Source organism: Psittacula echo (assembly GCF_963264785.1).
Source record: "Psittacula echo genome assembly, chromosome: 27".
NCBI lineage: Eukaryota > Metazoa > Chordata > Aves > Psittaciformes > Psittacidae > Psittacula > Psittacula echo.
This window is the reverse complement of record NC_137762.1, coordinates 3,609,132-3,636,824: the sequence shown is the minus strand read 5'-3', so window position 1 is coordinate 3,636,824 and position 27,693 is coordinate 3,609,132. Positions and strand designations below refer to the sequence as shown.

Genomic DNA, 27,693 nt, shown 5'->3' with positions numbered 1-27,693 from the left:
CGCAAGCAGGCGAAAACCGGGAATAGAATGAATCCCTCTGGGAAAAGTGACTGGAATGGCAGGTTTCTTTTTAAAACGCACCAAAAGCTGAAGAGAAAAGGTTAAAAGGGATCTTTTCCCGGGAATGCCGCAGCCAGCGCATTGGATAAATGCCACGTAAAAAGAACCAGGAAGTTTTCATTGGGAAAAAGGTTGAATTAAACCAGATTTAATTAAGGAGAAGCAGGATACGGCCTCGATCGAGTCCACTCGATCACACTGGAATCACGGGGGTCGGGAATCGGCTCCGGAGGTTCCCTGAAATGCTGGAAAAGCAGCTCCACGCGTTCAGCCCCTGCCTGCGGAACACCGGGAGAACGGGGCTCCATGGAATGCTCCAGACAGCGGCTCCGGTGCTGCCTGCGCCGGGCGGATCCGGCTCCGAGGCAGCTCTGGGCTGGGAATAACCCATGGGAAGCTGTTGGGAAGCAGCATCTCCATGAGGAAGAGGCTGCTGGAAGGGCCCAGAGCCGGGGTCACGGCGGCTCCTCCTAAGCCGGTCTCTGAAGCCATCATTAATGGAGCTCTGCTCCAATGGGTTTCCCAAACCTGGAATTTTCCTCGAATGAGGAACAAAGATTTGGATTAGCATCCACGGGAGAGCAGCGTGAATCGGAACTGGAATAATGGTGATGAATCCTTTCCCAGAGCAACTTCAGGAACCTGGAAGCAGACCCCGAGGTTGGGGTTGGAGCCGGGCTGGCGGCTCCACAGCAATTCCCAGCGCTGCCAGGACCATCCGGTCCCATTGTCCGAACCCCGGCTGCCCTCCGGGTCCCAGCGAGCGCCCGGCTCGGTGCTGAGCCCCAGCCAGGGCGGGTTTGCCCTGACACCGGTTCTATCCTCAGGGATCAGGAATCATCTGGCGACGAGCGCGTCCATGTCCACGGTGTTGAGCAGGAAGAGCTCAGGGCAGGCGGCGAGGCCCAGGTGGTGCTGCAAGAGGTGAAGGGCGAGAGTTAGAGCTGAGCCGAGCTGCCCCATCCCAGCCTCGTGGCGCATCCCCGCCTGCCGGCCCTGGAGCTTGGGGGTTTGCAGCCTTTGGGAAGCGAAGCAAAGCAGCGTTAAAGCGGCCGACCCATGGAACGTCGCAAGGGGGAAGCAGCACCGCGGCCGCTGTCACCTGCAGCATCGCCCCGCGCCCTCCCCTCCTTCATTAAGGAGAGACCTGGATGGGATCTGCCCATGGAATAGCAGCCGCTTCCATAGAGCTCCAGGAAACCAGGCTGCCCCATGGCTGGCAGTGCTCAAGGCCAGGTTGGACACAGGGGCTTGGAGCATCCTGCTCCAGTGGAAGGGGTCCCTGCCCGTGGCAGGGGTTGGAGCTGGAGGAGCTTTAAGGTCCCTTCCAACCCAATCCATTCCATGATCCCATGGATGCCACCGTGGTGGCTCCATCCTTCACCCTCTTGCTGGAGGCCACGGTCACAATGGACATGGGGAGCGCGGAGCGAGCACAGCCGAGGCCGGAGGGTCGGATCCTGCGGGGATCCCAGTGGATCGGCTCCATCCATTGTGCTCTGTGGGCTCTGGAGCCGCCGGGGTCTCCTCCAGAGCCAGGAATCGCCACCGGTTCCAAGCAACCCCCCCAAGAAACGACCCAAGGAGCCGAGTGGAAAAAGATCCATCCTTTAATGGCACCCTGGGGCTCCACAAACTGCTCCCGAGGGCGCACGGGGGGAGCAGAACTAAGCCGAGCTTCAGGAGGAGCAGGACGGGGAATGAGGAGGCTCCGCAGAGGAGCTGCCACCTGCAAGTTAGTGCCGGCCCCGTCAATCCCAAATCCAGGGAAAGCAGAAGGAGGGAATGGCACTGGCTTGGCAAAGGGTGGGAACATCCCCAACGCCCCCGCCCGGGATCAGACCCCACCTGCAATTCCCTGCCTGGGACCAGAGGAAGGGGATGGAATTCATGAAATCCATGAGGGAAGCTTGGTTAAAGGCCGGAGCCCAGCGTGCGCGGGGCAGCCCTGGGCAACTCCATAAGGAACCTCCTGGAGCTCAACCAGGCCAAGGGCAAGGTCCTGCCCCTGGGTCAGGGCAATCCCAGCCCAGCCCCAGGCTGGGGGGGACCGGATGGAGCAGCCTGAGGAGAGGGACTTGGGGTCCCCAGGAGCCGGCGTCAAGGAGTGCTTGAGGCCAGAGCGGGAGCAGCAGCTCCGGGAGGGGATCCTGCCCCTCTGCTGCGGGAAGGGGAGACCTGAGAGCAGCTCCAGAGCCTAAAGGGGCTGCAGGGAACCTGGAGAGGGGCTTGGGACGAGGGAGGCAGGGACAGGGCAAGGGGAATGGCTTTAACCTGCCCGAGGGGAGACTGAGCTGAGCTCTTAGGCAGAAGCTCTTCCCTGGGAGGGTGCTGGGACACTGCAATGGGTTCAATGGAGAAGGTTTGGCTGCCCCATCCCTGGCAGTGCTCAAGGCCAGCTCTGGATGAGCTTTAAGGTCCCTTCCAACCCAACCCCTTCCATGGTCCTGGGAACCCAGGGATCACCTTGGGCTCTCTTCCCTGTCCTGGGGGATGCAGGAGCAGGCGCTGTTTGTGCCACACCAAACCCCCCCTTCCTGGGCCTTTCAGGTCCACAAAAGCACGTTGGTACCTAAAGCACCTTCCCGGAGCTGAGCCTGTTCCGTGCCCAGCCACTGCTCTCAGGTGCTCAGGGAAGGGAGACAGACCCTGGCCACCCGATCAAGACACCTAAAAGCACCCTGGGACAGGGGACGTAACCCTCAAACCCATCCGCCGCTGGGAGAAACCGCAGATGGACTTTTCCAATCACGGAAGCAAAGCAAAGCCCGCTCTGTCCTAAGGAGACTTTGGATGTCCTCCATGCGAAGGCTTCTCCACGGAAGGGACTGGAAGTCGTTCCATGTGGAGGAGAAGGGCAGTGGGAAGGGTTTGTAGTGGCTTTAGATTAGCAAGTGAAGCCCTGGAGCTGCATTAGAGCCACGTCCCCCCCCCGGAGCAGGCGAGCGGCACCCGCTGCGCCGGGCCCTTCGGAGCCAGGAAGCAGGAATTTCTGAGGGCTCTCACGAGTGCTTCCATGAATCACAGGCAGAGGGGAACAAAACCACACGTGAACCATAAAGAACCATGGACATCACAAGGCGTTTCCTTTGCTGAGCACCAGGGTCACGCGCCGGGGCGAGCACCAGCAGCCAAGAACAAGGTTAATGCTGAGGATTCCCAACGTCCTCCCACCCCTGTGGAAGCTGCTTCAGCCCCGCTCCGAGCTGGGAGGGAAAAGCCCCCCCAGATCCAGTGGGATGGGAGCTGCAGCTCCAGCCTGGAGGACGAGGGCTCGGGGGGTAGCGTCAGCAGCCTTCACCCACCACCCGAAAGGTGCTTTCGGAAGGTCCTAGCTTAGTGTTGGAGATGCTCCAGCGCAGCAGCAGGGATCCCCTGGAGCTCCAGCCTTCCTGCTGCGTGGATGGACCCACGGAGGGAGCCGGGCAGAGGTGGCTGCAGCCCAGCCTCAGTGCCCGACCCCACAGCCCCGCGCTGCTCCCCGGCAGCGCGAGCGGAGGCGCTCAGCAAAGCAAAGGTCCAAGTGGGAGCGTTCCAGCAGCAACACGCGGCCCGCGCCGCGCATCCGAGTGGGAATTCCCTCCCCCCCCCCCCCCCAAATTCCCTGTGCAAACTGCACATACGTTTGTCTACGTTCACACAGTAAACCATAGGAACACACTGGCTCTGATGGCTACTACTCGCTGTGCAGGGGCACCGGGGCTACTTAGGGGAGTGGGAAGGCGACTCCTCGCTCAGCAGGGTCCGGGTGACGCTTACCCTCGTCCCGCAGGCCAGGAAGGAGGCGCCCAGCGCGATCAGGCACAGCCAGGTCTGCAAGGGAAGGGGGGCTGGGGTCAGGGGCTGCGGGGAACACAGGCACCAGGCTCTGCCCTCTGCTCCATGGGCGCGCAGTTGTCCCCTGCAGCAGCAGGAGTGGGGCCGGAGGCAGAGCAGCAGCCGATGGGTGAGTGCGGGGGGGACAGGGAGCGGAGCGGGGCGCTTGGTGCCTTGGAGGGAAGGGATCATCCCATGGGAACCGCAGGGAGCTCAACCAGGCCAAGGGCAAGGTCCGGCCCCTGGGTCAGGGCAATCCCAGCACAGACATAGAATGGGAGAGACTGGATGGAGCAGCCTGAGGAGAGGGACTTGGGGTCCCCATGAGCCGGCTTCAGGGAGCGCTTGAGGCCAGAGTGGGAGCAGCAGCTCCGGGAGGGGATCCTGCCCCTCTGCTGCGGGAAGGGGAGACCTGAGAGCAGCTCCAGAGCCTAAAGGGGCTGCAGGGAACCTGGAGAGGGGCTTGGGATGAGGGAGGCAGGGACAGGGCAAGGGGAATGGCTTGAACCTGCCCGAGGGGAGACTGAGATGAGCTCTTAGGCAGAAGCTCTTCCCTGTGAGGGTGCTGAGGCGCTGGCACAGGGTGCCCAGAGAAGCTGTGGCTGCCCCATCCCTGGCAGTGTTCAAGGCCAAGTTGGACACAGGGGCTTGGAGCAAGCTGCTCCAGTGGAAGGGGTCCCTGGAGCTGGATTGGAGCTGGAGGAGCTTTCAGGTCCCTTCAATACAAACCACCCTGGGACTCTGTGATCGCTGGCTGATTTTACCCCTCTGGCAGCACACAGACACTGCAGGGGACCATTGCAGAGCCTGTGCCAACCTTTCACCTGCTGCAGCACTAAACTGAGGCCGTTTTGGGAACAGAGAGCAGAGGAACTGCTGAGGAGGTGGAAAAGGCTGCGTGTGGCAGCAGCAGCAGCACTCAGCACATTGCCAAGCCAAAGCCTCAGCCTCCACGCTTGTTCTGACCCAGCGGCTGTGCGAAAAGCATCCCATGGGCTGGTCCCAGCTCCAGGGAGCCTCTGCTGGAGCCAGACTCACCAGATAGGCCACAAAGGACAGGTAGATGATGCTGAGCACGGCAGCCCCGACGTACAGCGCCACGTGGTTGAGGGACATGACGTAGTCCACCACGAAGTACATGTTGATGCAGCAGATGAGGAGGATCAGGATCCCCCCCCCGATCCTCCAGAACCTGCGAGCAACACCAGGGCACGAGGGGGTGAGCTTGGGGGGGGGGGGCTGGAGATGCTGCAGGGCGTGAGGTGAAGAGAGGAACCGAGTTGCTCAGCACTTACAGGCCATTGGCAAAGTCATGCATGACGCTGGGCAGGCTGGTGAAGGTCAGGACTGGGATCAGCGCGAAGGGAAGCTGGAAGAAGAGAATAAAGAGCCCAGCTCTTGGGAGGGAGCCCAAAGGGACTTCCCCTGCCTGGGAGGAGGAAGCAGTTTCTGACCTCCCCCAGGAGATCAGCGTCTGAGAGCAGCTCCTCCTGCTTGGCTGCTCCTGCAGGCCCCAGAGCTGCAGCACTGAGAGCCAGGGATCCATGGAGTCATGGGATGGGTTGGGATGAAGGGACCCTAAAGCTCCTCCAGCTCCAACCCCTGCCAGGGCAGGGACCCCTTCCACTGGAGCAGCTTGCTCCAAGCCCCTGTGTCCAACCTGGCCTTGAACACTGCCAGGGATGGGGCAGCCACAGCTCCTCTGGGCACCCTGGGCCAGCGCCTCAGCACCCTCACAGGGAAGAGCTTCTGCCTAAGAGCTCATCTCAGTCTCCCCTCTGGCAGGTTCAAGCCATTCCCCTTGGCCTGTCCCTGCAGGCCCTTGTCCCAAGCCCCTCTCCAGGTTCCCTGCAGCCCCTTCAGGCACTGGAGCTGCTCTCAGGTCTCCCCTTCAGGAGCCTTCTCTTGTCCAGGCTGCCCCAGCCCAGCTCTCTCAGCCTGGCTCCAGAGCAGAGCTGCTCCAGCCCTCGCAGCAGCTCCGTGGCCTCCTCTGGCCTCGCTCCAGCAGCTCCAGGTCCCTCTTGTGCTGCTGCCCCAGAGCTGGATCAGGGCTGCAGGGGGGTGTCCCCAGCGCACAGCAGAGGGGCAGGATCCCCTCCCTGGGATGCTTTGCCCAGCCCGGGCGCTGCCGCTCACCTGGAGGCTCATGAGGACGTTGAGGAAGTCGTTCATGCCCGTCAAGTGCTCCACGTCCTGGAAGATGGCCACTAAGAGCGTGGGGGTGATGGCGATGGAGCGCGTGAGCAGCACCCGCGCAAAGCGGGACCAGCGCAGGTTCAGGAAGCCCTGCAGAGAGCAGAGCAGGGGCTGAGAGCAGAGGGGGGGGCATCGGGAGCACGGCGGGAGCGGGGCTGGGGCAGGTGGGGGTGAAAGGGGGTTTTATGGAGCTCCATAATGCACGGAGCATGCATGGAAGGGGAATGGTGCGGCTGAGCGGGAAGGGCTGGGAAGGGAGCCGGGGCTGCAGGCACTGCAGGTGCTGGTACCTCCATGACAAACTGGCCCGAGTACGTCCCGGTCATCGTGGAGCTCTGCCCGGCGGCGAGGATCCCGATGGCCCAGATGTAGAGAGCAGCAGGGCCGAAATAACAGCCCAGAACTGCGCCCTGGAGGAGAGCGGAGGAGAGGAAAGGAGTCAGCTCCCAGCCAGGGTGGGAGCAGGAGAACTCCCTGGTGAACACAATAATCCCAGCGGGGTTGAGCTGAAAGAAGAGGAATCCATTTGAAGGACAGGGAAAAGCATTCCCTGCCTTGGGAAGCAGCCAAGGACCACGCTGGGGCTGCGCTCTGAGCAGAGCAGGTTGAGGATGGATGGAAGGAAACACTTGGTCATGGCCAAGCTCGTAGAAGAGGGAGCAAGGAGCGAGGTTGGACGAGCACCGCTAGCAATGGCGCAGGTGATTGTGCTTGTGCCAGGGGCTGGGCTCAGGGTCCCCAGGGTCTGCTCCAGCTCTGCTTTTGGGGATCCTTTTAGAGGTCCTGGCCCTCAGCACTCCCTGCTCACCCAAAGGGACGTGGAGCTGCTGGAGCGAGGCCATGGAGCTGCTGCGAGGGCTGGAGCAGCTCTGCTCTGGAGCCAGGCTGAGAGAGCTGGGCTGGGGCAGGTGGAGAAGAGAAGGCTCCTGAAGGGGAGACCTGAGAGCAGCTCCAGTGCCTAAAGGGGCTGCAGGGAACCTGGAGAGGGGCTTGGGATGAGGGATGGAGGGGTGGGATGGGGAGTTTGGGCTTCCAGCTGGAAGAGGGAAGAGTTAAATGGGATAGGGGGAAGAGGTCCTTCACCATGAGGGCGGTGGGAGGCTGGAATGGAGAAGCTGTGGCTGCCCCATCCCTGGCAGTGTTCAAGGCCAGGTTGGACACAGGGGCTCGGAGCCCCCTGCTCCAGTGGCAGGGGCCCTGCTCAGGGCAGGGGCTGGAGCTGGAGGAGCTTTAAGGACCCTTCCCACACACCCCATTCTGGGATTCCAAAGGGAGCCGATGCTACCAGACAAGGAGGGGCCAAGGCTCCTGCTCCGTGGGTCGCTCACCCCTTTGTAGATGTCCACCTCCAGCGTCTGGTTGTTGTTGGGGAAGAGCGAGGAGTGGGGGCTGCTGGCGTTGACGCAGACGGCGTTCTGCAGGGAGCAACACAGGGGCAGGGCTTGGGTGTGCGCAGGAGCAAACGCAAGGACATGGAAATACCCAGCACCCCCGACCTTACCCCTCCTGACCCCCCGAATCGATGGGCTCTGCCCAGCCAGGGGCAATGGTGGGGCTGGGAGCGGCCTTTCTGCGCACCCCGACCCCGGTTCTGCGCACCCCGACCCCGGTTCTGCTCACCCCGACCCCGGTTCTGCGCACCCCGACCCCGGTTCTGCTCACCCCGACCCCGGTTCTGCTCACCCCGACCCCGGTTCTGCGCACCCCGACCCCGGTTCTGCTCACCCCGACCCCGGTTCTGCGCACCCCGACCCCGGTTCTGCTCACCCCGACCCCGGTTCTGCGCACCCCGACCCCGGTTCTGCTCACCCCGACCCCGGTTCTGCTCACCCCGACCCCGGTTCTGCTCACCCCGACCCCGGTTCTGCGCACCCCGACCCCGGTTCTGCTCACCCCGACCCCGGTTCTGCGCACCCCGACCCCAGTTCTGCTCACCCCGACCCCAGTTCTGCGCACCCCGACCCCGGGTCTGCGCACCCCGACCCCGGTTCTGCTCACCCCGACCCCGGTTCTGCTCACCCCGACCCCGGGTCTGCGCACCCCGACCCCGGTTCTGCTCACCCCGACCCCGGTTCTGCGCACCCCGACCCCGGTTCTGCGCACCCCAACCCCGGTTCTGCTCACCCCGACCCCGGGTCTGCTCACCCCAACCCCGGTTCTGCGCACCCCGACCCCGGTTCTGCTCACCCCGACCCCGGGTCTGCTCACCCCGACCCCGGTTCTGCTCACCCCGACCCCGGTTCTGCTCACCCCGACCCTGGTTCTGCTCCAAGAGCCCCAGGGTTTGGTCCCCAGCAAAGCCCCAGCCCCTGCTCACCACATCCGCGTTGTCCTTCTCAAAGAAAGCCTCGGCGAAGACGGTCACCACGAAGATGTTGATGATGAAGGAGACAAAGAGAGCGATGCAGGACTCGATGAAGAAATACTTGTTGGCTTCTTGCACCTCCCTCTTGTTTGCACGGTTCACTTGCCGGGACTGCAGAGGAGATGGTGACAACGGGAGCCTTGAGAAGCATGGAACCATGGATGGTTTGGAGCGATCATCCAGCTCCAATCCAGCTCCAGGGACCCCTTCCACTGGAGCAGCTTGCTCCAAGCCCCTGTGTCCAACCTGGCCTTGAACACTGCCAGGGATGGGGCAGCCACAGCTTCTCTGGGCACCCTGGGCCAGCGCCTCAGCACCCTCACAGGGAAGAGCTTCTGCCTAAGAGCTCATCTCAGTCTCCCCTCGGGCAGGTTCAAGCCATTCCCCTTGGCCTGTCCCTACAGGCCCTTGTCCCAAGCCCCTCTCCAGGTTCCCTGCAGCCCCTTTAGGCACTGGAGCTGCTCTCAGGTCTCCCCTTCAGGAGCCTTCTCTTGTCCAGGCTGCCCCAGCCCAGCTCTCTCAGCCTGGCTCCAGCCCTCGCAGCATCCCCATGGCCTCCTCTGGCCTCGCTCCAGCAGATGTGTTACTTACACCAGATATATTACTGATACCACAGGTACGTCACCTGTATCTGTCCTTATCCTACACTAAACATGTGTCACTGGGTGGGAAGGGAACTCGCGGGAGGGAAGAAACAGCAAACCCCAAGCTCTGGGGGGAGGACCTGGGGACACGTGTGCCAAAGCTTTCCCTGTGCCGAGGGCTCAAGCAGCCTCTGGCAGGGGTTCCCTGTGTCCCCACAGACACTTTCTGCCCTGCCCGGCTCAGCAGCTCACCTTGACCAGTGCGGAGTGCAGGTACATGTTGTGGGGCATGATGACAGCACCCACGATCCCCACGGCCTGCTCCAGCTGCGGCGTTCCGCAGTCCTGGCAGTAGGGGACAAAGAGCCCCTGGAGCAGCTTCTGCTGGTTGGGTCTGACGGTGATGTACTGGGCACGAGGGAAGAGAGGGGCTGCGTGAGCGCGGTGCTCTGGGTGCTCCTCTGGCCGGACCCCCCCAGGCAGAGCGTGGTAGAACTGGAACCCCCCCGTGGCAACTGCTCAGTGGAGCTGGGGGTGATGAGCTGAGCACGAGGAGAGGTCCCCAAGCTGGAGAAGCAGCGCTCGTACAGAGCAGGGCCCGGGCAGGCCAACGGGCACGCATCAGAAACGCAGCCCCAGCTTCAAAGGTCCTGAATTGGAAGGGTCTGCGCCGCGTTTTGGGGTGCTTGGGCACAGGAGTTGGGAGGGGATCAGTACACAGCACACGGGGCGGAAGGTACCTCGTAGCCGAACGTGAGAGCCATGATGGTGATGAGAAAGCCAAAGAACGCTTCCAGTTTCCGCAGGCCTGTGGGAAGACACAAGCTCCATCAGCAAAGCGAGAGCAGCTGCATCCCAGGCCGAGATTCCCGAATTGAGGAGGAGGAAGGACATCACCGTATTTGTCCAGGAAGAGAAAGACGAAGGTGTCAGCGATGGTGATGAGCACTCCACCCCACAGCGGGATCCTGCGGGGGACAGAGCAAGCAGCTTAGCAGCCACGGCCACTGGAGCTACTTGGGCCCAAAGGAGAGCTCCCTGTTGTGGCTGCGCTCCAGCCTTCCTGACCATAGGGAGGGCATCTGCCGGGGGGTTCCTTCCTTAGGAAGGACCTAAGGCCAGGAAAGCTGCAGCCCAGCTCTGGGGGGGTGTTCCAGGCTGCTCTCTGCAGCCACAAGGAGAAGAATCAGGCACCAAAGGCCAAGTCATGCGAGAGCTTCCACCGCGGGGGTGAATCACCCGCTCTGACTGTAAGGTTTAGGGGAAGGAAATGAGTGGGGTTTGGCACACGTGGGGTCGCTTCCCCAATGCCAGAGGGGAGCACTCATCCCCTGCTGCCCTCGGACTGGCCCTACTCACTTGCCCATAGACAGGAGGTTGATGGCAATCGCGGAGCCGATGACCTCCTGCATGTCGGAGCCGATGATGGCGAGCTCAACCATCAGCCAGAGGATGATCCGAGGAACCTGGGGGTGAGCAAGCATCCAGGAGCATTCCAAAGAGGGAAAACGCCTCCCCCCCGGAGGAGCTCGGGGCTGTGGTGCTGGGGCAGCCAGGAGCTGCCTCCTTGCCCTGGCCACGGCCTGGCAAAGCTGCACATGGCCACGTGCTGGCTGGGAGCAGAATTCCAGGCGAGCTGTGGCAATCCCTGCGGGAGGCTCCCGGGACATTTACACAAGCTCGGTGACTCGCCCCGTTGCCAGGGAGGAACTGGACGTTTCTGTGCTCGTGTTGGAGCAGCACTGCCGTGGGGATGCCAGTGACAAAGGCTCAGGTGCTGGATGAGAAACCTCCAACTGCGCGGAGCTGGGGACGTCCCTGACTTCAGAGAGTCATGGACTCATGGAACGCTTTGGGTTGGAAGGGACCTTGAAGCTCCTCCAGCTCCAACCCCTGCCGCGGGCAGGGACCCCTTCCACTGGAGCAGCTTGCTCCAAGCCTCCCCCACCGCCCGCTCCGAAGGGACAAGCTCACTCCTCGGCAGCTGAAGCAGGGCTGGGCCCTCCCTTACACAAGCCATGGAGATTTCTGAAGCAGGGGAATGTAAGAGCCAGGAATGGTCTGGTTCTAAAGAGCCATTTCCCTCCTGGTGATCCCTAGAGCTTAGTTCAGCCACAAGGAGCTTCGGGAGGGAGCAGCTCGGTCAGGAAAGCTGGGATCCTCCGAATCTGCCTTTCTTCCAACCCGGAGCCAAACCAAAAGAGATCAATGTGGGCTTCTTGGACAGCAAAGCAAGATCATGGAATCATCCTGGTTGGAAAAGGGCTTCAAGCTCATCCACTCCAACCGTGCCCAGCCCTGCCAAGGCCACCCCTAACCCATGGCACTGAGGCCTTGTCCCCACGGGCTGTGAACCCTTGCAGGGCCGGTGCCTGCAGCCCTGCCCTGGGCAGCCTGTTCCAATGCCTGAGCACCCTCTGGGGCAGGAATTGTTCCTCAGCTCCATCTAAACCTGCCCTGGTGCAGCTTGAGGCCGGTTCCTCTTGTCCCATCCCTTGTTCCTTGGGAGCAGAGCCCAGCCCCTCCTGGCTCCATCCTCCTCTCAGGCACTTGTAGGGAGCCATCAGGTCCCCCCTGAGCCTTCTCTTCTCCACCTGAACCCCCCAGGTCCCTCAGCCCTTCCCCATCACCCTTGGGCTCCAGGCCCTGCACCAGCCCCATTGCCCTTCTCTGGCCCCGCTCCAGCCCCTCAAGGTCTCTCTTGCAGTGAGGGGCCCAGAGCTGAGCACAGGACTCGAGCTGCAGCCTCACCAGTGCCCAGTGCAGGGGCACAATCCCTGCCCTGGCCCTGCTGCCGCACTGGTGCTGAGCCAGGCCAGGATGCTGGGGGCTCCCTGGGCACAAGGTGCTCATGTTCAAGAGGCCCCATGCGATGATGAAAACGTATTCCAGGCTCTGGAACGCTCCCTCCGAGGAGGATTCGGCCCCTCCTGAGCAGCACGAACCCTTCGCGAGCCGCACGCAGCCCCAGCGGGCAGAAGGAGCCCGGGCACCCACCTTCTGGTACTGCCGGTTGCAGACCTCGGCGAGGTGCAGCCCCGTCACCACGCCGAGCCGTGCCGCCAGGCGCTGCAGGAGCAGCCCGATCAGAGTCGCCAGCATCAGGACCCACAGGAGCTGAGGGAGACCCAGAGGGAGGGGGGGGTGAGGGTGCCAGGTCCCTGTGCCCCAAACACACCCATGGGAGTCACAGATGGCCGCTCATGGATGCTCAAAGGGCGTTCGATAGGGACCTGGAGCTGGCACACGGGGGATGTAAATGCATCTAGAGCAGGAGTCGCTGCCAGAGGGCACAGCATGGGATCGTGGAATGGGAAGGGACCCTAAAGCTCCTCCAGCTCCAGGGACCCCTTCCACTGGAGCAGGGTGCTCCAAGCCTCTGTGTCCAACCTGGCCTTGAGCACTGCCAGGGATGGGGCAGCCACAGCTTCTCTGGGCACCCTGGGCCAGCGCCTCAGCACCCTCACAGGGAAGAGCTTCTGCCTAAGAGCTCATCTCAGTCTCCCCTCGGGCAGGTTCAAGCCATTGCCCTTGGCCTGTCCCTACAGGCCCTTGTCCCAAGCCTCTCTCCAGGTTCCCTGCAGCCCCTTTAGGCACTGGAGCTGCTCTCAGGTCTCCCCTTCAGGAGCCTTCTCTTCCCCAGGCTGCCCCAGCCCAGCTCTCTCAGCCTGGCTCCAGAGCAGAGCTGCTCCAGCCCTCGCAGCATCCCCATGGCCTCCTCTGGGCTCTCTCCTGCAGGTCAAGAGCTCAAGAACCTCCCTCTCCCCTTCTCTGGGCTGCTTTCAGCCCAGCCCCACAGCACCCTTGGCTCGAAACCACGCAGGGTTACAGGGTCACTTGCAGCACTGACCTTAAAGCCCGCGACAGCCCCGGACTGTAAATCCGACTCGATGTTCCCTGGATCCAGGTAGGCAATGCTCATCAGGAATCCTGGCCCCGTGAAAGCCCACAGCTTGCGGAAACTGAAGCAGGATTGCTGTGGGGAGAGGAAGGAGGCAGCAGGAGTGAGCCCTGGACCCAGCCATGGGCGTGAGGAATGGGGAGACACCCCAAGGCTTGGATTTCATTTCCTGGTAAGACCGAGCCTGTTCTTTAATCCCATCCTGAGCTCTGCAGCAGCCTCTGCTCCTAACCTAAAGCAGAGTTCAGGACCTAATCGAGTGTTTAGGAGCAGGTTTGGGGACAGCCAAGGCCACACTCATGTAAATCCGGGTGGGAGATGATTCCCCCTGTGCCTGCAGCCTCCTCCTTGCTTAATCAGGAGCCAAGAGGGCACCTGAGAGGGGACTGAGCTGCTCCAAAGGCCACTGTGGCTCCCTTCCCCTGATAAGAGAACAAAGAACCAGGGTCCCCTCCCCTGGGGCTGCACAAAGACAGCAGACCTTGCTGCTCCGGGCTTCCCAGAGCACAGATCCCATGGGATGAATCATTAACTGTGCAGCAAGGAGATCCCTCTCCCTCTTCTCTCCCACATCTCCATCCCACAGCCAGGCTTCCCTTCCCAGAGCAGGCAAGAAGGGAACCAACAGTCAGGGTTCTCCTGACCGGATCTCCCTGCTGGAGCAGATGGAGCTCACCTTCTCATCCTCGGGGATGGCGATCTTGCTGTCGAAGTAGGTGGTGAAAGGCTCCTCCGAGGAGGCATCCGGTGGCTGCAGCGGGTTCCTGCTGCTGGCAACGGTGCTGACGACCCCCCCGGGCTCCCCGGAGGCATCTTCTGCAGGGGGAGAAGGGGAAAAGGGAGAAGGAATGAGCCAGGATCCCTGGAAACGCGGAAGGAGCGGGCAGGAGCCGCAGGCAGAGCGGGACGAGCCTGTGCTGCCCTCACACCGCTGCAGAGGGCATCAGCCCAAGCTCCCCTGCTCTGTCAGAAGATTCCTGCTGGCAGGACCCTGCTGCCCGTGGGATCCTGGATTTACACAGGGACCTCACGGCACTGCTCTGCTCTGGAAGCAAGCGGTGGCCAGGACACTGCGGAACAGTTTTCCCCTCTCCTAAAGCAGGAGGGGAGGGCGGGAGGGGCAGCCCCGATGGGTTCTAACCTCACCTCCTGAGGAAGGTGCCATGAGAGAGCCCGTTATTCCCCCCTGGCCACCTCCAGCCCCAAGGCCCTGCTCCCGCCTGGAGGCAATACTCACTCCTGCTCTCCCTCCGTGGCATCGTGCTCCAGAGCCGTGTCCCAGAGCCAGGCTCTGGGGGAGGAGGCCGGGACCCAAGGGCAGCTTTTACCAGGTTACCTATTGCAACACTGGAGTAAACTGAAGGAGAAGGCTCCTCCTTTTCCCTGCCTCCCAAATCCCTCCCAGGGCTCCTGCCCTGCCAGCGGGGCATTTACATAAGGGATTTAGAGCCCGAGAGGGATCTGGCTGCACAGGACAGGCTGGTTCAGGCCTGGTTCCGCTCACCAAGGGAGGTGGAATGAGCCCCAGGCACCGAATCTCCTGCCCAGAAGCCTGAGCTTTGTGTCCACTGGGATAAGGGAGCGTGCGGGTGGCAACGGGTGCACAGGGACCTGGGGGGGGCTGTGCAGGACAAAGACATGGATTAAATGGAACCACATCCAGGCTGCACCCCCAGAGCGTGGGGAGGGGATCCTGCCCCTCTGCTGCGGGAAAGGGAGACCTCAGAGCAGCTCCAGAGCCTAAAGGGGCTGCAGGGAACCTGGAGAGGGGCTTGGGACGAGGGAGGCAGGGACAGGACAAGGGGAATGGCTTGAACCTGCCCGAGGGGAGACTGAGCTGAGCTCTGGGGCAGAAGGTGTGTGTACGAGCAGAGCTGCCGTGCCATGGGCAGCCGTACCGTAGGAAGCCTTCTGGTCCGTGTCGGAGGTCCCCATGGTTGAACCCTTCCAGTGGCCCGGACCCTGCTTTAGATCGGCCACGTCGGCTGCAGGGGAGAGGAGGAAACATCATCAGGAAGGAGAATGGAAAGCTCCAGGAGAGGCACCAGCCCTGGCATCCCGGGGACCTGCCCAGCCCCCTTCCAGCTCCGAAGGAGCAGGCAGGGCAAGGAATGGGGCAGCTGAGCCTGGGATCTGCTTGGAACCTCAAACAAGAAGGGGGGAGCGGAGAGCCCCGGCTCCGGACGGTCCCTCCTGTGAAACTGCAGCTGAGGAAACAAAGCCTGGCATTTCCTCCATGTGTCAATCGCCCATCCCAGCCCTCCCCTTCCAGGCAGGGCCATTACAGCCACACCGCACCCTTCTCAGGGCAGCTCAAGCGTCCGTACGGGCCCCGTGGAGCTCTTTCATCACGGTGCAGTTTCCAGTCCAAGCCCACGCAGGAAGGCGCCGGGATCTGGAGCAGGGCTTGGGATGAAGCCCTGGCCCTGGCATCCTCCAGGGCACCCCCCGAGCCCCTCCAGGACAAGTCAAATCCCAGCACTCTCTGGTTAGGAAGGACTCAACGTCCCTCAAAGCCTCAAAGGAGATTCCCTTCCAGCAAGGCCACATTGGCCCAGGGAAGGCACAGCAGGCAAACACCAGGAGGGAATCCACCTGAAGGGATGGGAACCCGGTTCAGCTCTGCCAAGATCCCACAACCAGCTCCAAGGTGGTTTGTACCCAGCCAAGCACCCTGGGCTCACCGCCAGGGTCACTGCAGGCAGGGCTCCGTTGGTCCTTATCTCTCCGAAGAGGCTCAGGATGAAACCAAGCCCAGTGTGGATGAGGAATGCTCCCGGAGCATCCCACAGGGCACAAGTCACCTCTCAGGCCCACCAAAGAGGAGGAGTTTGCTTCTTCCAGCCCTTTCCAAATGATCCCGAGTGGTTGCTCAGGAATTCCCCCGGATCACGCAGGCAGGACCGAGGTGACCAAAGCCCGAGATTCCCTATCCCAGGTTTCTGTGCTCTGGATAAAGCCCCAGGTGAGGGGCAGCCCCTGCCCCTTCCAGACCCATGGGCAGAAACAGGGGCAGATGAAGGCCGGGCTGGGCAGGACCTGCAGCACCCCCATGGCAGGGGTGGCACTGGATGAGCTTTAAGGTCCCTTCCAGCCCAAACCTCTCCATGATTCCATGGACCTCGGCTGGGACAGGAGGGGCACAGCACCTCTGCCTGAGCGCCAGCAGCTCCCGCCGGGACAAGGCCAGCCTCAAGGCCCCCGCACACCCTGCCCTTGCCTCACGGGCTCCTCTCTAAGGGTCTTTCCTTACCCCCCCCATGTTTAGCCATGAACCCTCGTTGCCCCCACCCCGTCAGCAGGAGCAGCGCTTACCGGGGCTGAGTCCCACGAGAGCCTCACTCCAGGACTGAAGGCAAAGGGGAAGCTCTCCGGGACAGCACCGCTCCTGAGCCACCCGGATGGGGCCGCACGCTCATCCCAGCGGGGCGGAGCGGGGCCGGCTCCTCTATCTCCAGAGACAGCTCCCCCCTGGCCCTGCCCGGCTCTGGGGGCACCCCCATGCAGGGCTCTGGGGACCTCCCCATGCAGGGCTCTGGGGACACCCCCATGGAGGGCTCTGGGGACTCCCCCATGCAGGGCTCTGGGGACACCCCCATGGAGGGCTCTGGGGACTCCCCCATGCAGGGCTCTGGGGTCACCCCCATGCAGGGCTCTGGGGACTCCCCCATGCAGGGCTCTGGGGACTCCCCCATGCAGGGCTCTGGGATCACCCCCATGCAGGGCTCTGGGGACACCCCCATGGAGGGCTCTCGGGTCACCCCCATGCAGGGCTCTGGGGTCACCCCCATGCAGGGCTCTGGGGACTCCCCCATGGAGGGCTCTGGGGACTCCCCCATGCAGGGCTCTGGGATCACCCCCATGCAGGGCTCTGGGGACTCCCCCATGCAGGGCTCTGGGGACTCCCCCATGCAGGGCTCTGGGGTCACCCCCATGCAGGGCTCTGGGGTCACCCCCATGCAGGGCTCTGGGGACTCCCCCATGGAGGGCTCTGGGGACACCCCCATGCAGGGCTCTGGGGACACCCCCATGCAGGGCTCTGGGGACTCCCCCATGCAGGGCTCTGGGATCACCCCCATGCAGGGCTCTGGGGACTCCCCCATGCAGGGCTCTGGGGACTCCCCCATGCAGGGCTCTGGGGACACCCCCATGCAGGGCTCTGGGGTCACCCCCATGCAGGGCTCTGGGGACTCCCCCATGCAGGGCTCTGGGGTCACCCCCATGCAGGGCTCTGGGGACTCCCCCATGGAGGGCTCTGGGGACACCCCCATGCAGGGCTCTGGGGACCTCCCCATGCAGGGCTCTGGGGACTCCCCCATGCAGGGCTCTGGGGACTCCCCCATGCAGGGCTCTGGGGACTCCCCCATGCAGGGCTCTGGGGTCACCCCCATGCAGGGCTCTGGGGTCACCCCCATGCAGGGATCTGGGGACACCCCCATGCAGGGCTCTGGGGTCACCCCCATGCAGGGCTCTGGGGACTCCCCCATGCAGGGCTCTGGGGACTCCCCCATGCAGGGCTCTGGGGTCACCCCCATGCAGGGCTCTGGGGACTCCCCCATGCAGGGATCTGGGGACTCCCCCATGCAGGGATCTGGGATCACCCCCATGCAGGGCTCTGGGGACTCCCCCATGCAGGGCTCTGGGGTCACCCCCATGCAGGGCTCTGGGGACTCCCCCATGCAGGGCTCTGGGGTCACCCCCATGCAGGGCTCTGGGGTCACCCCCATGCAGGGCTCTGGGGTCACCCCTCTGCTGCTCTGCAGGGGGAAATGAGAGGCTGAAGGCTCACAAAGGTTGGGATTTGTCGCTCCTGCTCCCTGTGTGAAGGTCTTCAAGCACTCTCTCAGGAGCACCCCTTGCTCCCCCCCCCGCTGCCTTTGCCTCCATACCGGGTGTTAACACTCAGGGAATATTCCCCGCGGGAATATTCCTTGGGATAAGGCAAAAAGCCAAGAGCAGAGCATCCTGACCTTACTGCCATAGGAAGGGGAGAACAACGGCTCCTCCTCCTCCTCCACGCTCCCTTCCCATGGTGGAACCGCGAGCCCGGGCTCTTTCCTGCCTGACGGCCCCAAAGGCACCAAGGGCAAGGAGGAGCCCAGGGCTCCCGCTCCTCCTCAGCGTGGAGACAGCGCTGGTCCCACGCCAGGAGCGGTTCCTGCCATTGAGGTCCCTGCATCTGATGGGAGGCTTTGAAGTCGGTGGGGTCCCGGGACCCTCGGTGCTTGCAGCCTGGAGAAGGCTCCTGAAGGGGAGCCCTGAGAGCAGCTCCAGTGCCTGAAGGGGCTGCAGGAAACCTGGAGAGGGGCTTGGGACAAGGGCCTGTAGGGACAGGCCAAGGGCAATGGCTTGAACCTGCCCGAGGGGAGACTGAGATGAGCTCTTAGGCAGAAGCTCTTCCCTGTGAGGGTGCTGAGGCGCTGGCACAGGGTGCCCAGAGAAGCTGTGGCTGCCCCATCCCTGGCAGTGTTCAAGGCCAGGTTGGACACAGGGGCTCGGAGCCCCCTGCTCCAGTGGAAGGGGTCCCTGGATGCCCTTTGAGCTCCCCTCACCCCAACGCTCCCCAAGGCTCCATCACTGAAGAGCAGCAGCCGGAGCCCCGCGGGTTGAAACCACCCCAGCAGCGCCCAGGGCTCACAGCGGGGCCCTGCCGCCGAGCGGGGACTTTGCTCAGGGCACACAGAGCTCCGCAGGGCTCAGCCCCGGCGGCACCGGCCTCCCCCCCCCCGGCGCTCCCCTCTTACCCAGGCCCCGTTAAAGCTGATCCCTCAGTGCCCCCTCCCGGACCGTGCCACCCCAACCGCGGGGGGGACACCCGCACAGCACGAGCGGCAGCCCCGTCCCCCGGGGGGGGTCGGACGGGGCCAGGGGAGCCCCCAGCGCTGCGGACACCCCAAGGTCACCGGGGCGCAGGGAGCCGGGCCCATGGGGGTCCCTGAGGGACCGCACGGGGGGCGCTGGGGGCCGCAGCTCCACGGGACCCCCCCAGAGCGCCGCGGGGACTCCGCGGGGCCCCCCAAACACACCGGATACCCCGGCAGCGCTGGGGGGGGGGCGATCCATGAGGGGATCCCACCGGACACCCCCCGGATCCCGCGGGATCTCCCAGTGGAGACCCCCCCCTCCCCAGCACGCACACGGGGCCCCGGCCGCACTCACCGGCTCCGCCGGGCCCCGCCGCTCCCGCCGCCGCCGCCTCATGCCGCGGCCCCGCGTTACCGCTGCTCGGGCCGGCCTGGCGCGGCCCGCCCCGTGACGCGGCGCGCAGCGACCGGAGACGGCGACGGGGAGAGGGGAACGGGGCCCGGTGCGAGCCCCGGTGCTGGGGATCGGGGTCCCGGCAGGCGGGGACGCGGGGCCCGGTGCAGGCTCCGGATCGGGGAACGGGACCCCGGGGGGGGGGTATGGGCCGCAGGGAGGGGACAGGGCCCCGGTGCAGGCCCCGGTATTGGGAGATGCGGGCGCCGGTGCGGGCCCAGGGATGGAAACAGGGACCCAGGGAGTGGGACAAGGCCCCGGGATGGGGTCAAAGGAGCCCCGGTGCAGGGGGAGAGGGCCCCGGGGGGGTCACGCAGCCCTGGTATGGGGGGGACAGGCCGGGCTCATTCCTGCTGCCAGGATGTCCTTATCCTGCCCCATTCCACGGCTCAGTCAGGAGCAGGAAGCCCCAGAGCTGAGGAATGCTCCGTGTTGGTTATCCCAGCGCAGCAGCACCTCAGGAATGCTCTGGGGGAAGAGCCTTGCTTTGGCTTCTGTCTGGTTTCTGTCTGCTTCTTCCATAGGGAACGCTGCTCTTCCACAGAATTCCTCTTGCTCCGCACATTCCCATGAAAACTCGGGATAATTCGCCCTTCACGGGGCAGAGCTGCGGCACGGGGAAGGCAGCAACTCACTGCCATCAAACAGAGCTTCCCCAGCTCACACCGAACACAAGGAGTGCCACAGGGAAGTGTTCCTGACACAACCAGATCCCGGGAAAATGAGAAATCCGGGAAATGGGAGCCTGGGGCTCACCCACAGAGAGGGAACTCAAACCCTGCACGGGCAGGCGAGCGCAGCCTGTGCCCACAGCACCAGTGGTACCTTGCCAACAGCTTTTGGGCTCGATGCTGGAAAACCTATTCCCCAGTATCCCACTATTCCCAGATGTGGGTGCTTTGGGATGAGGGCGCTGGCTCCCCAGCAGCAGCGCTCCTGCTCCATACTCACCCAGCTCCAGGCTGTACTTCTTGGGCATGGTGCTGCGGCCGGGCTGGTTTCGGGGAGCTCCGTCCCACTCACTTAAATACGGGGCGTCCCCACCCTGGGGCAGCTCCGTGCTTGGGGCACGACTCAAAGTCTCCCGAAAACAACCCCATCTCCTTCACCCTTATCGCCTGTCACGGAGCCATAAAGCGCCGGCAGCGGAACGGGGGGTTCATGGGACAACCCCGGCCCCGCGGCAGCGCTGGGGCTCGGGGGGAAAGGTGGCCCCGCAGAATCGACCCGCGCCTCGCTTAAAAGCCGTTTGTGGAAGCAGAGTCCACGGTGCTGGTGGCAGATTAGAGCCCCGAGTGGCACTTCAGGGGCACTTGCCAGGTGCTCGTACGTGCAGCGCTGATAAGGGGCGCTCGCTTTCCAGCCTGGATCGATACCTCCCGCTATCAGCCGTGCCCCGGGGTCTGGAGCGCGCCGAGCCCCGCGATAACCCCGCGCTTTCGTCCTTTCCTCGCCGCAAAAGGGCCCCCGGTGCCTTTCCCCGATAAGCAGGAGCTGAATGTGCAGCGCTCCGAGATGCACCGGGGCAGGGCCACGGGTGTGCGTGACCGGCTCCACGCGCTCCAGGGGCCGAGGGAAGCGGCGTGGAGAGGGGGCTCGGGTGGGAAAAGCATCCCTAGGGATTCATGGGAGACAGAGGCGCTGACAGAGACCGGGGACGAGGCCACGTAGGGGTTGGGATGGGGGGAATGGACCGGCAGAGCCTGCACGAAGGGGCAGCCGCTTCCCAAAGGGACCGACACGTTTCCAGTGGCGCTTGGGACCGAGAGAACAAACACGGCCCACGTGAAACTGCCCCGGGCGCAGGCGGAACCGGTTGTGCTGCTCGGCTGCGGGTTGTCCAGGGGAGGAAAGGACGGACGGATCGGCCTGGACCCGCTACGGGCCAGGGGGGCCGGGGCAGAGCAGGGACCCCCGGAGTTTAATCCCCAACCCCGGTGCCATGTGGCGGGGACACCGGGAAGGTCCGGCGGCGCTTCCCCAGCCAGGAACGGGGCGGGCCGGCAGGGCCCGGCGCTGCCCCCGGGCTAGCACCAGCGATGGAGAGGGAGAACCGGTGGCGGTGAGGGTGGGAGCTGGGGCCAGGCCCCGTCACCGGTAGCGATACCGGTAACGCGGGGAGAGCTCAACCGCAGCACACCCCAGTCCTCTACGGCCCCGAGAGGCCACTTCCGCCTTTGGTCACATGACTGGCCGCGTCGCTTTTCCGTCAGCCAATCAGCGGCCACGTTTCCGCGTGATCTTCGTCCCGGTGGTGTCCCGTCAAGATGGCGCTGTCCATGGCCGGCTACCGCGGGCTGCTCTGGCGCCTCGGGCCCGGCCCCGGCCTCAGCAGCGCCCGGCGGGAGCTGAGGTGAGCGAGGCCTCCCCTCCGCCCCCCGGCCGCCCGCTCCCGCCCCAGCGCCCGCACCCAGTACCGACCACACCTCCCCGTTACCGCCCTTGCCTCCCCCGTGCACGCCGGACAGGCCATAGACTCCCGGGGCTCCCTGTTCCCAGTGCCCCGCTCCTTACCGTGCTGCCGCCCGCACCGCGCCCCACACAGGCACCGTCCGCAGTCACCGAGGGATCCACCCCTGCTGCTTCCCCGAGCCCTGTCACAGGCGGCTGCCTGGGCCCGTGCAGGCTACGGGGGGGTCCCAGCACCTCAACCCTTCTCTGGGGGCTTCAGGCCCAGCCCAGCTCAGTGCCCACCTCCGGGCCAGCCCCCGCTTTCCTCGGAGCCTTTTCCTGCGGGACAGGATCAGTCCCGGGGTGCTTTGCTGCAGGTTCCCAGGGTGCTGCCTGTCCACAAAGGCCGGCTCCAGGTCCATCCTGGCCGCTCTGGTCTCCACGGCGAAGCGCATCAACAGGAGGTACGAGAGGTTCCTGGAGCGCACGTTCCCCCGGTTCTATGTGCTCCACTCCACGTTCACCAGAGGTGGGTGCTGGGGGGCAGCAGGATGTGCTCCCGCACCGCCGGAGGGGTTTTCCTGGGAATCAGACGCTGAGGCTGCCCCGTGCTTCAGCAGGGATCCAAGCGCTCTTCTTGGAAGTGAAAGAGATCCGAGACATCCGCTCCCGAATGGCCCGACAGAGGCTGAGCGTGCAGCAGCTGCCGTACCGGGACATGGAGCGCCTGCGGCAGGTACGGCCCCGGCCCCGGCTCTGCCCCGCTCTCAGGACGGGGATCGGGAGCTGCGCCCGGGACTGGGAATTTGGGATTTTGGTGCTGGATCCTGAACTCGCTTGTTTTGGAGGCAGTTCCGGAGGGACCTGATCAAGGCCGTTCCCATTGGAATCATCGCCATCCCGCCCTTCGCCAACTTCTTGGTCATCATCCTCATGTGAGTACGGCCACGACCCTGACCTCCGGGCTCCATCTTAGACTTCATGGAACTGGGGTTCTTAGAGCTATAAATCCAACCAGACACCTCCCTCCCTCCCTCGCTCCATCTTTCATTGTCTCCATACTCCTCCCAACATCCCTCTCCCTTCCAGCTGGCCTGACTCCGGAGCTAAATCCCACTAAATCCCTTTAGTTTCCATTTCTGCTCCCTTGTGTCCCCTGGTGAGAGCCCCAGCTCCAGCCGGGCACAGCAGCGATCCCAGCACTCCTTCCTAAGCTCCCCGCAGCCTTCGGAGGAGCAGATCTCCTCCCATGACCCACTCGGGGTCTGTGGGTGTTGGTTTCCCTCCTCAGATCCCATTGATTCATTCCTGACACCGCTGCCCACAGCCTTCTCCTGGAGACCCGGCTGCTCGAGCACAGGCTGGAATCCTGGCTGGGTGCTGGGGAATGGAGCTAAATCCGGTTGGGGGCTGGTCCCATGGGATGTTCCCCAGGGCTCGGTGCTGGGGCCGGGTCTGGTTTGTGTCTTTGTCACTGAGCTGCATGAGGGGATGGAGCAAACCCGCAGTCAGGTCACAGATGACACCAGCTTGAGGGGGAAGCTCTGCAGAGGGATCTGGCCAGGCTGGATCCATGGCTGTGCCAATGGGATGAGGTTCCAGAAGGCAAAGGGCCGGGTCCTGCACTTGGGCCACAACAACTCCATGGAATGCTGCAGGCTGCAGCTCGAGTCCTGTGCTCAGCTCTGGGCCCCTCACTGCAAGAGAGACCTTGAGGGGCTGGAGCGGGGCCAGAGAAGGGCAATGGGGCTGGTGCAGGGCCTGGAGCCCAAGGGTGATGGGGAAGGGCTGAGGGACCTGGGGGGTTCAGGTGGAGAAGAGAAGGCTCAGGGGGGACCTGATGGCTCCCTACAAGTGCCTGAGAGGAGGATGGAGCCAGGAGGGGCTGGGCTCTGCTCCCAAGGAACAAGGGCTGGGACAAGAGGAACCGGCCTCAAGCTGCACCAGGGCAGGTTTAGATGGAGCTGAGGAACAATTCCTGCCCCAGAGGGTGCTCAGGCATTGGAACAGGCTGCCCAGGGCAGGGCTGCAGGCACCGGCCCTGCAAGTGCTCACAGCCCGTGGGGACGAGGCCTCAGTGCCATGGGTTAGGGGTGGCCTTGGCAGGGCTGGGAATGGTTGGACTGGATGAGCTTGCAGCTCTTTCCCAGCCTGTGGGACTGTGACTGCCGAGCTCCCCCTCTGAAGGAGCTCACATCCCATTCAGTTCCCCCCCCTGCATCCCTCTCTCCTCTCCTCCCCCAGGTATTTCTTCCCACGCCAGCTCCTGATCCGCCACTTCTGGACCCCCCAGCAGCAGGTTGAGTTCCTGGACACCTACGACGCCATCCGCAGGGATTCCTACCCGGCTGTGCTGGAGAGCTTGGCGCAGGCAGCGCGTGCCCTGCCCGACCGCCAGCTCCAGTCCCGCCTGCAGCAGCTCTGCTCCCAGGTACAGCATCAGCGGGGCCGGTGCCAGGCTCGTGCTGTGCCACCCCGGGGAGGGCACCCAGGGGAGGTGCTGGCCCCGGGCTCTGTGCTCCTGCAGGTGCAGCGCGGCTCCCAGCCCCGCGTGGCCGAGCTGTGCGCAGTGAGAGCGGTGTTCTCGGGCCCTGCCCTGGCTCTGAACCAGCTCCAGGTCTCCCACGTGGTGAGTTTGGCTTCTGTGCTGCAGCCCCGTGCTGCTGCTCTGCCCCTCAGCTGGGGGGTGTGCCCTCAACCCGGTCCGGTTGGGGATGGGAAGCTGGATGCTCCATCCCTGGAAACGCGGGGATGCTTGGAGCAACTGGATTGAGCTCGGAATGTTGAGTTGGGTGCAGTTCTGGTGCCGTCAACATAAAAAGGACATGGAACTGTTGGAACAAGTCCAGAGGAGGCCACGGGGATGAGCAGGGCCTGGAGCAGCTCCTGTATGGAGACAGGCTGAGAAAGTTGGGGCTGTTCAGCCTGGAGAAGAGAAGCTGCGTGGAGACCTCAGAGCAGCTTCCAGTGTCTGAAGGGGGCTATAGGGATGCTGGGGATGGACTCTTCATCAGGGACTGCAGTGACAGGACAAGGGGTAACGGGTTCAAACTGAAACAGGGGAAGTTTAGATTGGATCTAAGGAAGAAATTCTTTACTGTGAGGGTGCTGAGGCACTGGAATGGGTTGCCCAGGGAGGTTGTGAATGCTCCATCCTTGGCGGTGTTCAAGGCCAGGTTGGATGAGGCCTTGGGTGCCATGGTTTAGTGTGAGGTGTCCCTGCCCATGGCAGGGGGTTGGAACTGGATGAGCTTAAGGTCCTTTCCAACCCAAACCAGCACGGGATTCCCTGGAACAAGGCTGTTTGTGTGTCCTTTGGTCACCGTTGGCAGCCTCTGAGCCGCCCCACACCCAGACTCACACCCAACACCCGTGTGCAGCCCACAACAGGGCTCGTGGCTCTGGACTCCTGCGCTGCCGGGACAGGGATCCCGTGTGGGATGGTGCTCAAAGGGGATGGAAATGTGGGTCACGGCTGGGAGAGGCTCCGCGCGCTCCAGGTCCTGCCCGGACGGGTCCAACGCCCGCTGTGGGGGGGGCTCTGTCCCCTTTCCCTCCTCAGAAAGCCCTGAGCCGGGTCCTGTTCCTGACCCCGCACTTGCCGGCCCCCATCCTGCGCCATCGCCTGCGGAGCCACGTGCTGGAGATCCGGCAGCTGGACCGGGCCCTGCAGCGCCTGAGCCTGGGGCAGCTCCGCGAGGAGGAGCTCAGAGCGGTGAGGACCCCCCCCCCCCCAGGTCCCTTCAGCCCAACCCCTGCCCTGGTGCTGAGCACCCTGTCCTGTGCCCTCCAGGCCTGTTACCTGCGGGGGCTCAATGGTGCTCAGCTGGACGTGGCCTCGTGCAGAACGTGGCTGGAGCAGTGGCTGGGGCTCTCCTGCAGGCTGGAAGGTGACGGTGGCTGGGGGGGCAGCTCCTGCCCCGTGGGGCTGGGCAAGGACCTGGGCTCATTCCTGGGGGAGATCCGGGGTGAGCGGTGGCTTTATCCCAGTCTGCGCTGCCCCATGGACCCCTTGGGGGCCTCGTCCCTGAGAGGAACGCGCTGGCTCTAGCCATGGATGTGCCCATGGGGGATACCCCAAGGGACAGCCCAGGGCCGGGTGCCCCTGGCCCACAGCGACCTCAGGGTGGCAGATCCCAGCCCTGGGGGAAAGAGAATGGGGCTGGGAGGGAAATGGGGGACCCAGAGCAGAGCAGAAGGGGCTGGGGGTGAGGAGGGGCCCTGCACCGGCAGCTCGGGATGAGCGTGTTCAGAGGGGTTGGGGCGCTCTGGTCCGGTTGATGTCGTCCCTGCTCATCGCAGGGGGTTGGACTGGGGGCGCTTGGAAGGTCCCTTCCACCCCAGCCCAGGCTCCATGGCTCTGACCCCGCTCGTGTCCCTGTTTCAGCCTCCGAAGCCTCGCTCCTGGCCAACAGCATGGTCCTGCTCTCCCTCAACTACGTCAGGCCCAAGGAGTAAGGGGAGAGCCCGCGGCCCCCCCCGGCCCTGCCGCTTCCCAGCCTGGTGCTGCCCAAAGCCCACCCTGGGGGTTGAACCCCCCAACCCTGAGCTGCTGCCCTGGGGTAAGGACACGGCTCCCCCCCCTCCTGCCCTGGCTCTGCTCTTCCCCTTCGTGCCGTGGGGCTCAGCCCCAGCCTGGGACCCTTCAAGCCCAGGAGGGGAGAAGCTGCCCCCGGCCCTGCCCTTGGTGCCTGCAGCAGCCGGTTCTGCTCAGCCTCGTGCGGAGGCTCCTGCCCCAGCTCCTGCCCTGCTCTGAGCGGTCTCGGACACAGAAAGGGCCCCGAGGGACGAAGCAAAGACCAAGCCCCTGCGCCCCGGGAGCAGCCGGGAAAGGGGCCCCTGTGCTTTGTGCTGCTGCCTCCTGCGCAGGGGCGGCTTTGGGGGCTCTGAGGCAGCCCCCCGCTGCCTTCTGGGGTTCAAGGCCCCCTCCCTGCATGAGACCCCCCCAACACCCCCCCGTCAGTGACCCCAACCCAGTGCCCAAGTGTTTGATTAAAGCCCAACTCAAGCCGGCGGCGCGAGCGTCTCCTGGGCCGGGTCCCAGTGCCAGGCTCTTGGAATGGTGCAAAGGAGGGGTAGGAACCCCCCCTGTGCACCCCAAGCTGAACAAACGCCATTCCCTGCCCCTCCCCATTCCCAAGGGGAGCTCCCCGGGATGGGTTTAACCCCAGGCCCTGCTCAACTTGGAGCCTTCTATTCTCACTCTTTGAACCCAGCGTTCACCGGGAGAGCAGAAAGGGCTGGGAAGGAAAAACAGAGGCCAAGCTTTGGCTTCCCGGTGGGAAATGGGACCTCAACCACCACCAGGCAGGGAGCAGGGCGAGGGGGGAGCTGCCCCGGGTTTAACCGGGCCGAGGCGCCGCAGCTCCGGCAGCACCAGGTTGGGGCTGGGTTGATGGGGTCTGAGCCGGTGCCGGATGGAGCAGGGACCGGGGGGGATGCTCGGCCAAGCCCAGAATCATGGACCAGGGAGAGCGCAGCAGGAGCAGGAGCCAATCCCGGTGGGTCGAGGTGCCCGAGTGCTCCTGCCCAAGGGGGAGCAACCCAGGAAGGGGGAAATAAAGACCTGGAGCCGTTCAAGCGTCACTGCTTGCTCTGGTTGCGCAGCTCGGCTCCGGGTCCCGTCCCTGTTGGGAAGGGACGTGGGGATGGGGATCACCACGGGATCAGGCTCCTGAGCCTCCCCAGTGGAGCCTTGGGGAGCTGGGGCCGGGCGTGGAGCCCCTGGGGTGCAAACCAACAGCCCCTTCCCTTCCCCTCCTCGGCCCAGGGGCTCGGACCCGCTCCCCAAGCACCAAACCCCCTTTAAGGCCCTGTTCCCAGCGGGAGGTGACCACCGGGAGCCTTCAACCACGGCAGCCCCCAAGCAAAGCGCTTTGACCCCCATGGAACTCCCCTGCTCTCCAGCTGGGATGCTTCCCTTGGGAACATCGAGCTCCAGGGTTGCTTCCCAAGGAGAAGCAGCCACGGGGCTGTGCTGGATCGACCCCGGCAGCAGAGGAATCGCATGGGCATTGGGGGCTCCCATCAATTCCCAATTCTCTCCTTACGAAGATGGGATTTGCTCATCCAGAAAGGGCTGGGACAACAGAGAGGAGAGATGCAATGAGCACCCCCCCGCT

The 27,693-nt window shown here is 64.1% G+C and overlaps 2 protein-coding genes across 12 annotated transcripts; one reads left to right on the top strand and one right to left on the bottom strand.

The window, feature by feature from the left end:
• Positions 1–188: 188 nt before the first annotated feature.
• On the bottom strand, positions 189–20,436 carry SLC11A2 (solute carrier family 11 member 2). Of its 10 annotated transcripts, none has more exons than XM_080635299.1 (17): positions 20,132–20,436; positions 14,821–14,907; positions 13,599–13,738; positions 12,872–12,997; positions 12,019–12,138; positions 10,381–10,487; positions 9,919–9,989; positions 9,762–9,829; positions 9,274–9,429; positions 8,390–8,548; positions 7,401–7,487; positions 6,363–6,578; positions 6,013–6,162; positions 5,172–5,245; positions 4,915–5,068; positions 3,820–3,873; positions 189–975 (listed from the first exon to the last, which is right to left on the bottom strand). In XM_080635299.1, the coding sequence occupies exons 1-17, from the start codon at positions 20,157–20,159 to the stop codon at positions 898–900; spliced, it is 1,875 nt and encodes a 624-aa protein (XP_080491425.1). In that variant the 5' UTR covers positions 20,160–20,436; the 3' UTR covers positions 189–897. The 10 variants fall into 10 exon arrangements, with proteins under 10 accessions (XP_080491425.1, XP_080491427.1, XP_080491428.1 ...); XM_080635301.1 differs by having other exon boundaries at positions 6,013–6,069; XM_080635302.1 differs by having other exon boundaries at positions 6,363–6,482.
• Positions 20,437–21,171: 735 nt separating this feature from the next.
• LETMD1 (LETM1 domain containing 1) lies at positions 21,172–27,447 on the top strand. Of its 2 annotated transcripts, XM_080635443.1 has the most exons (9): positions 21,172–21,533; positions 21,949–22,100; positions 22,192–22,307; positions 22,424–22,506; positions 23,816–24,002; positions 24,099–24,200; positions 25,134–25,286; positions 25,365–25,461; positions 25,959–27,447. In XM_080635443.1, the coding sequence occupies exons 1-9, from the start codon at positions 21,448–21,450 to the stop codon at positions 26,027–26,029; spliced, it is 1,047 nt and encodes a 348-aa protein (XP_080491569.1). In that variant the 5' UTR covers positions 21,172–21,447; the 3' UTR covers positions 26,030–27,447. The 2 variants fall into 2 exon arrangements, with proteins under 2 accessions (XP_080491569.1, XP_080491568.1); XM_080635442.1 differs by having other exon boundaries at positions 25,134–25,461.
• Positions 27,448–27,693: the final 246 nt, after the last annotated feature.

Bases quoted from the DNA above. Each gene is read 5' to 3' on its own strand.
- SLC11A2 (XM_080635295.1), bottom strand. From the start codon at position 20,159: ATGCCCAAGAAGTACAGCCTGGAGCTGG. The intron at 14,908-20,131 runs GTGAGTATGGAG...TCTCCCCTGCAG, and splicing joins GAAGTACAGCCTGGAGCTGG to CCGACGTGGCCGATCTAAAG. The intron at 7,488-8,389 runs GTGAGCAGGGGC...TGCTCCCTGCAG, and splicing joins AGAAGGACAACGCGGATGTG to AACGCCGTCTGCGTCAACGC.
- LETMD1 (XM_080635442.1), top strand. From the start codon at position 21,448: ATGGCGCTGTCCATGGCCGGCTACCGCGGGCTGCTCTGGCGCCTCGGG. The intron at 21,534-21,948 runs GTGAGCGAGGCC...GCTTTGCTGCAG, and splicing joins AGCGCCCGGCGGGAGCTGAG to GTTCCCAGGGTGCTGCCTGT. The intron at 22,101-22,191 runs GTGGGTGCTGGG...GTGCTTCAGCAG, and splicing joins CCACTCCACGTTCACCAGAG to GGATCCAAGCGCTCTTCTTG.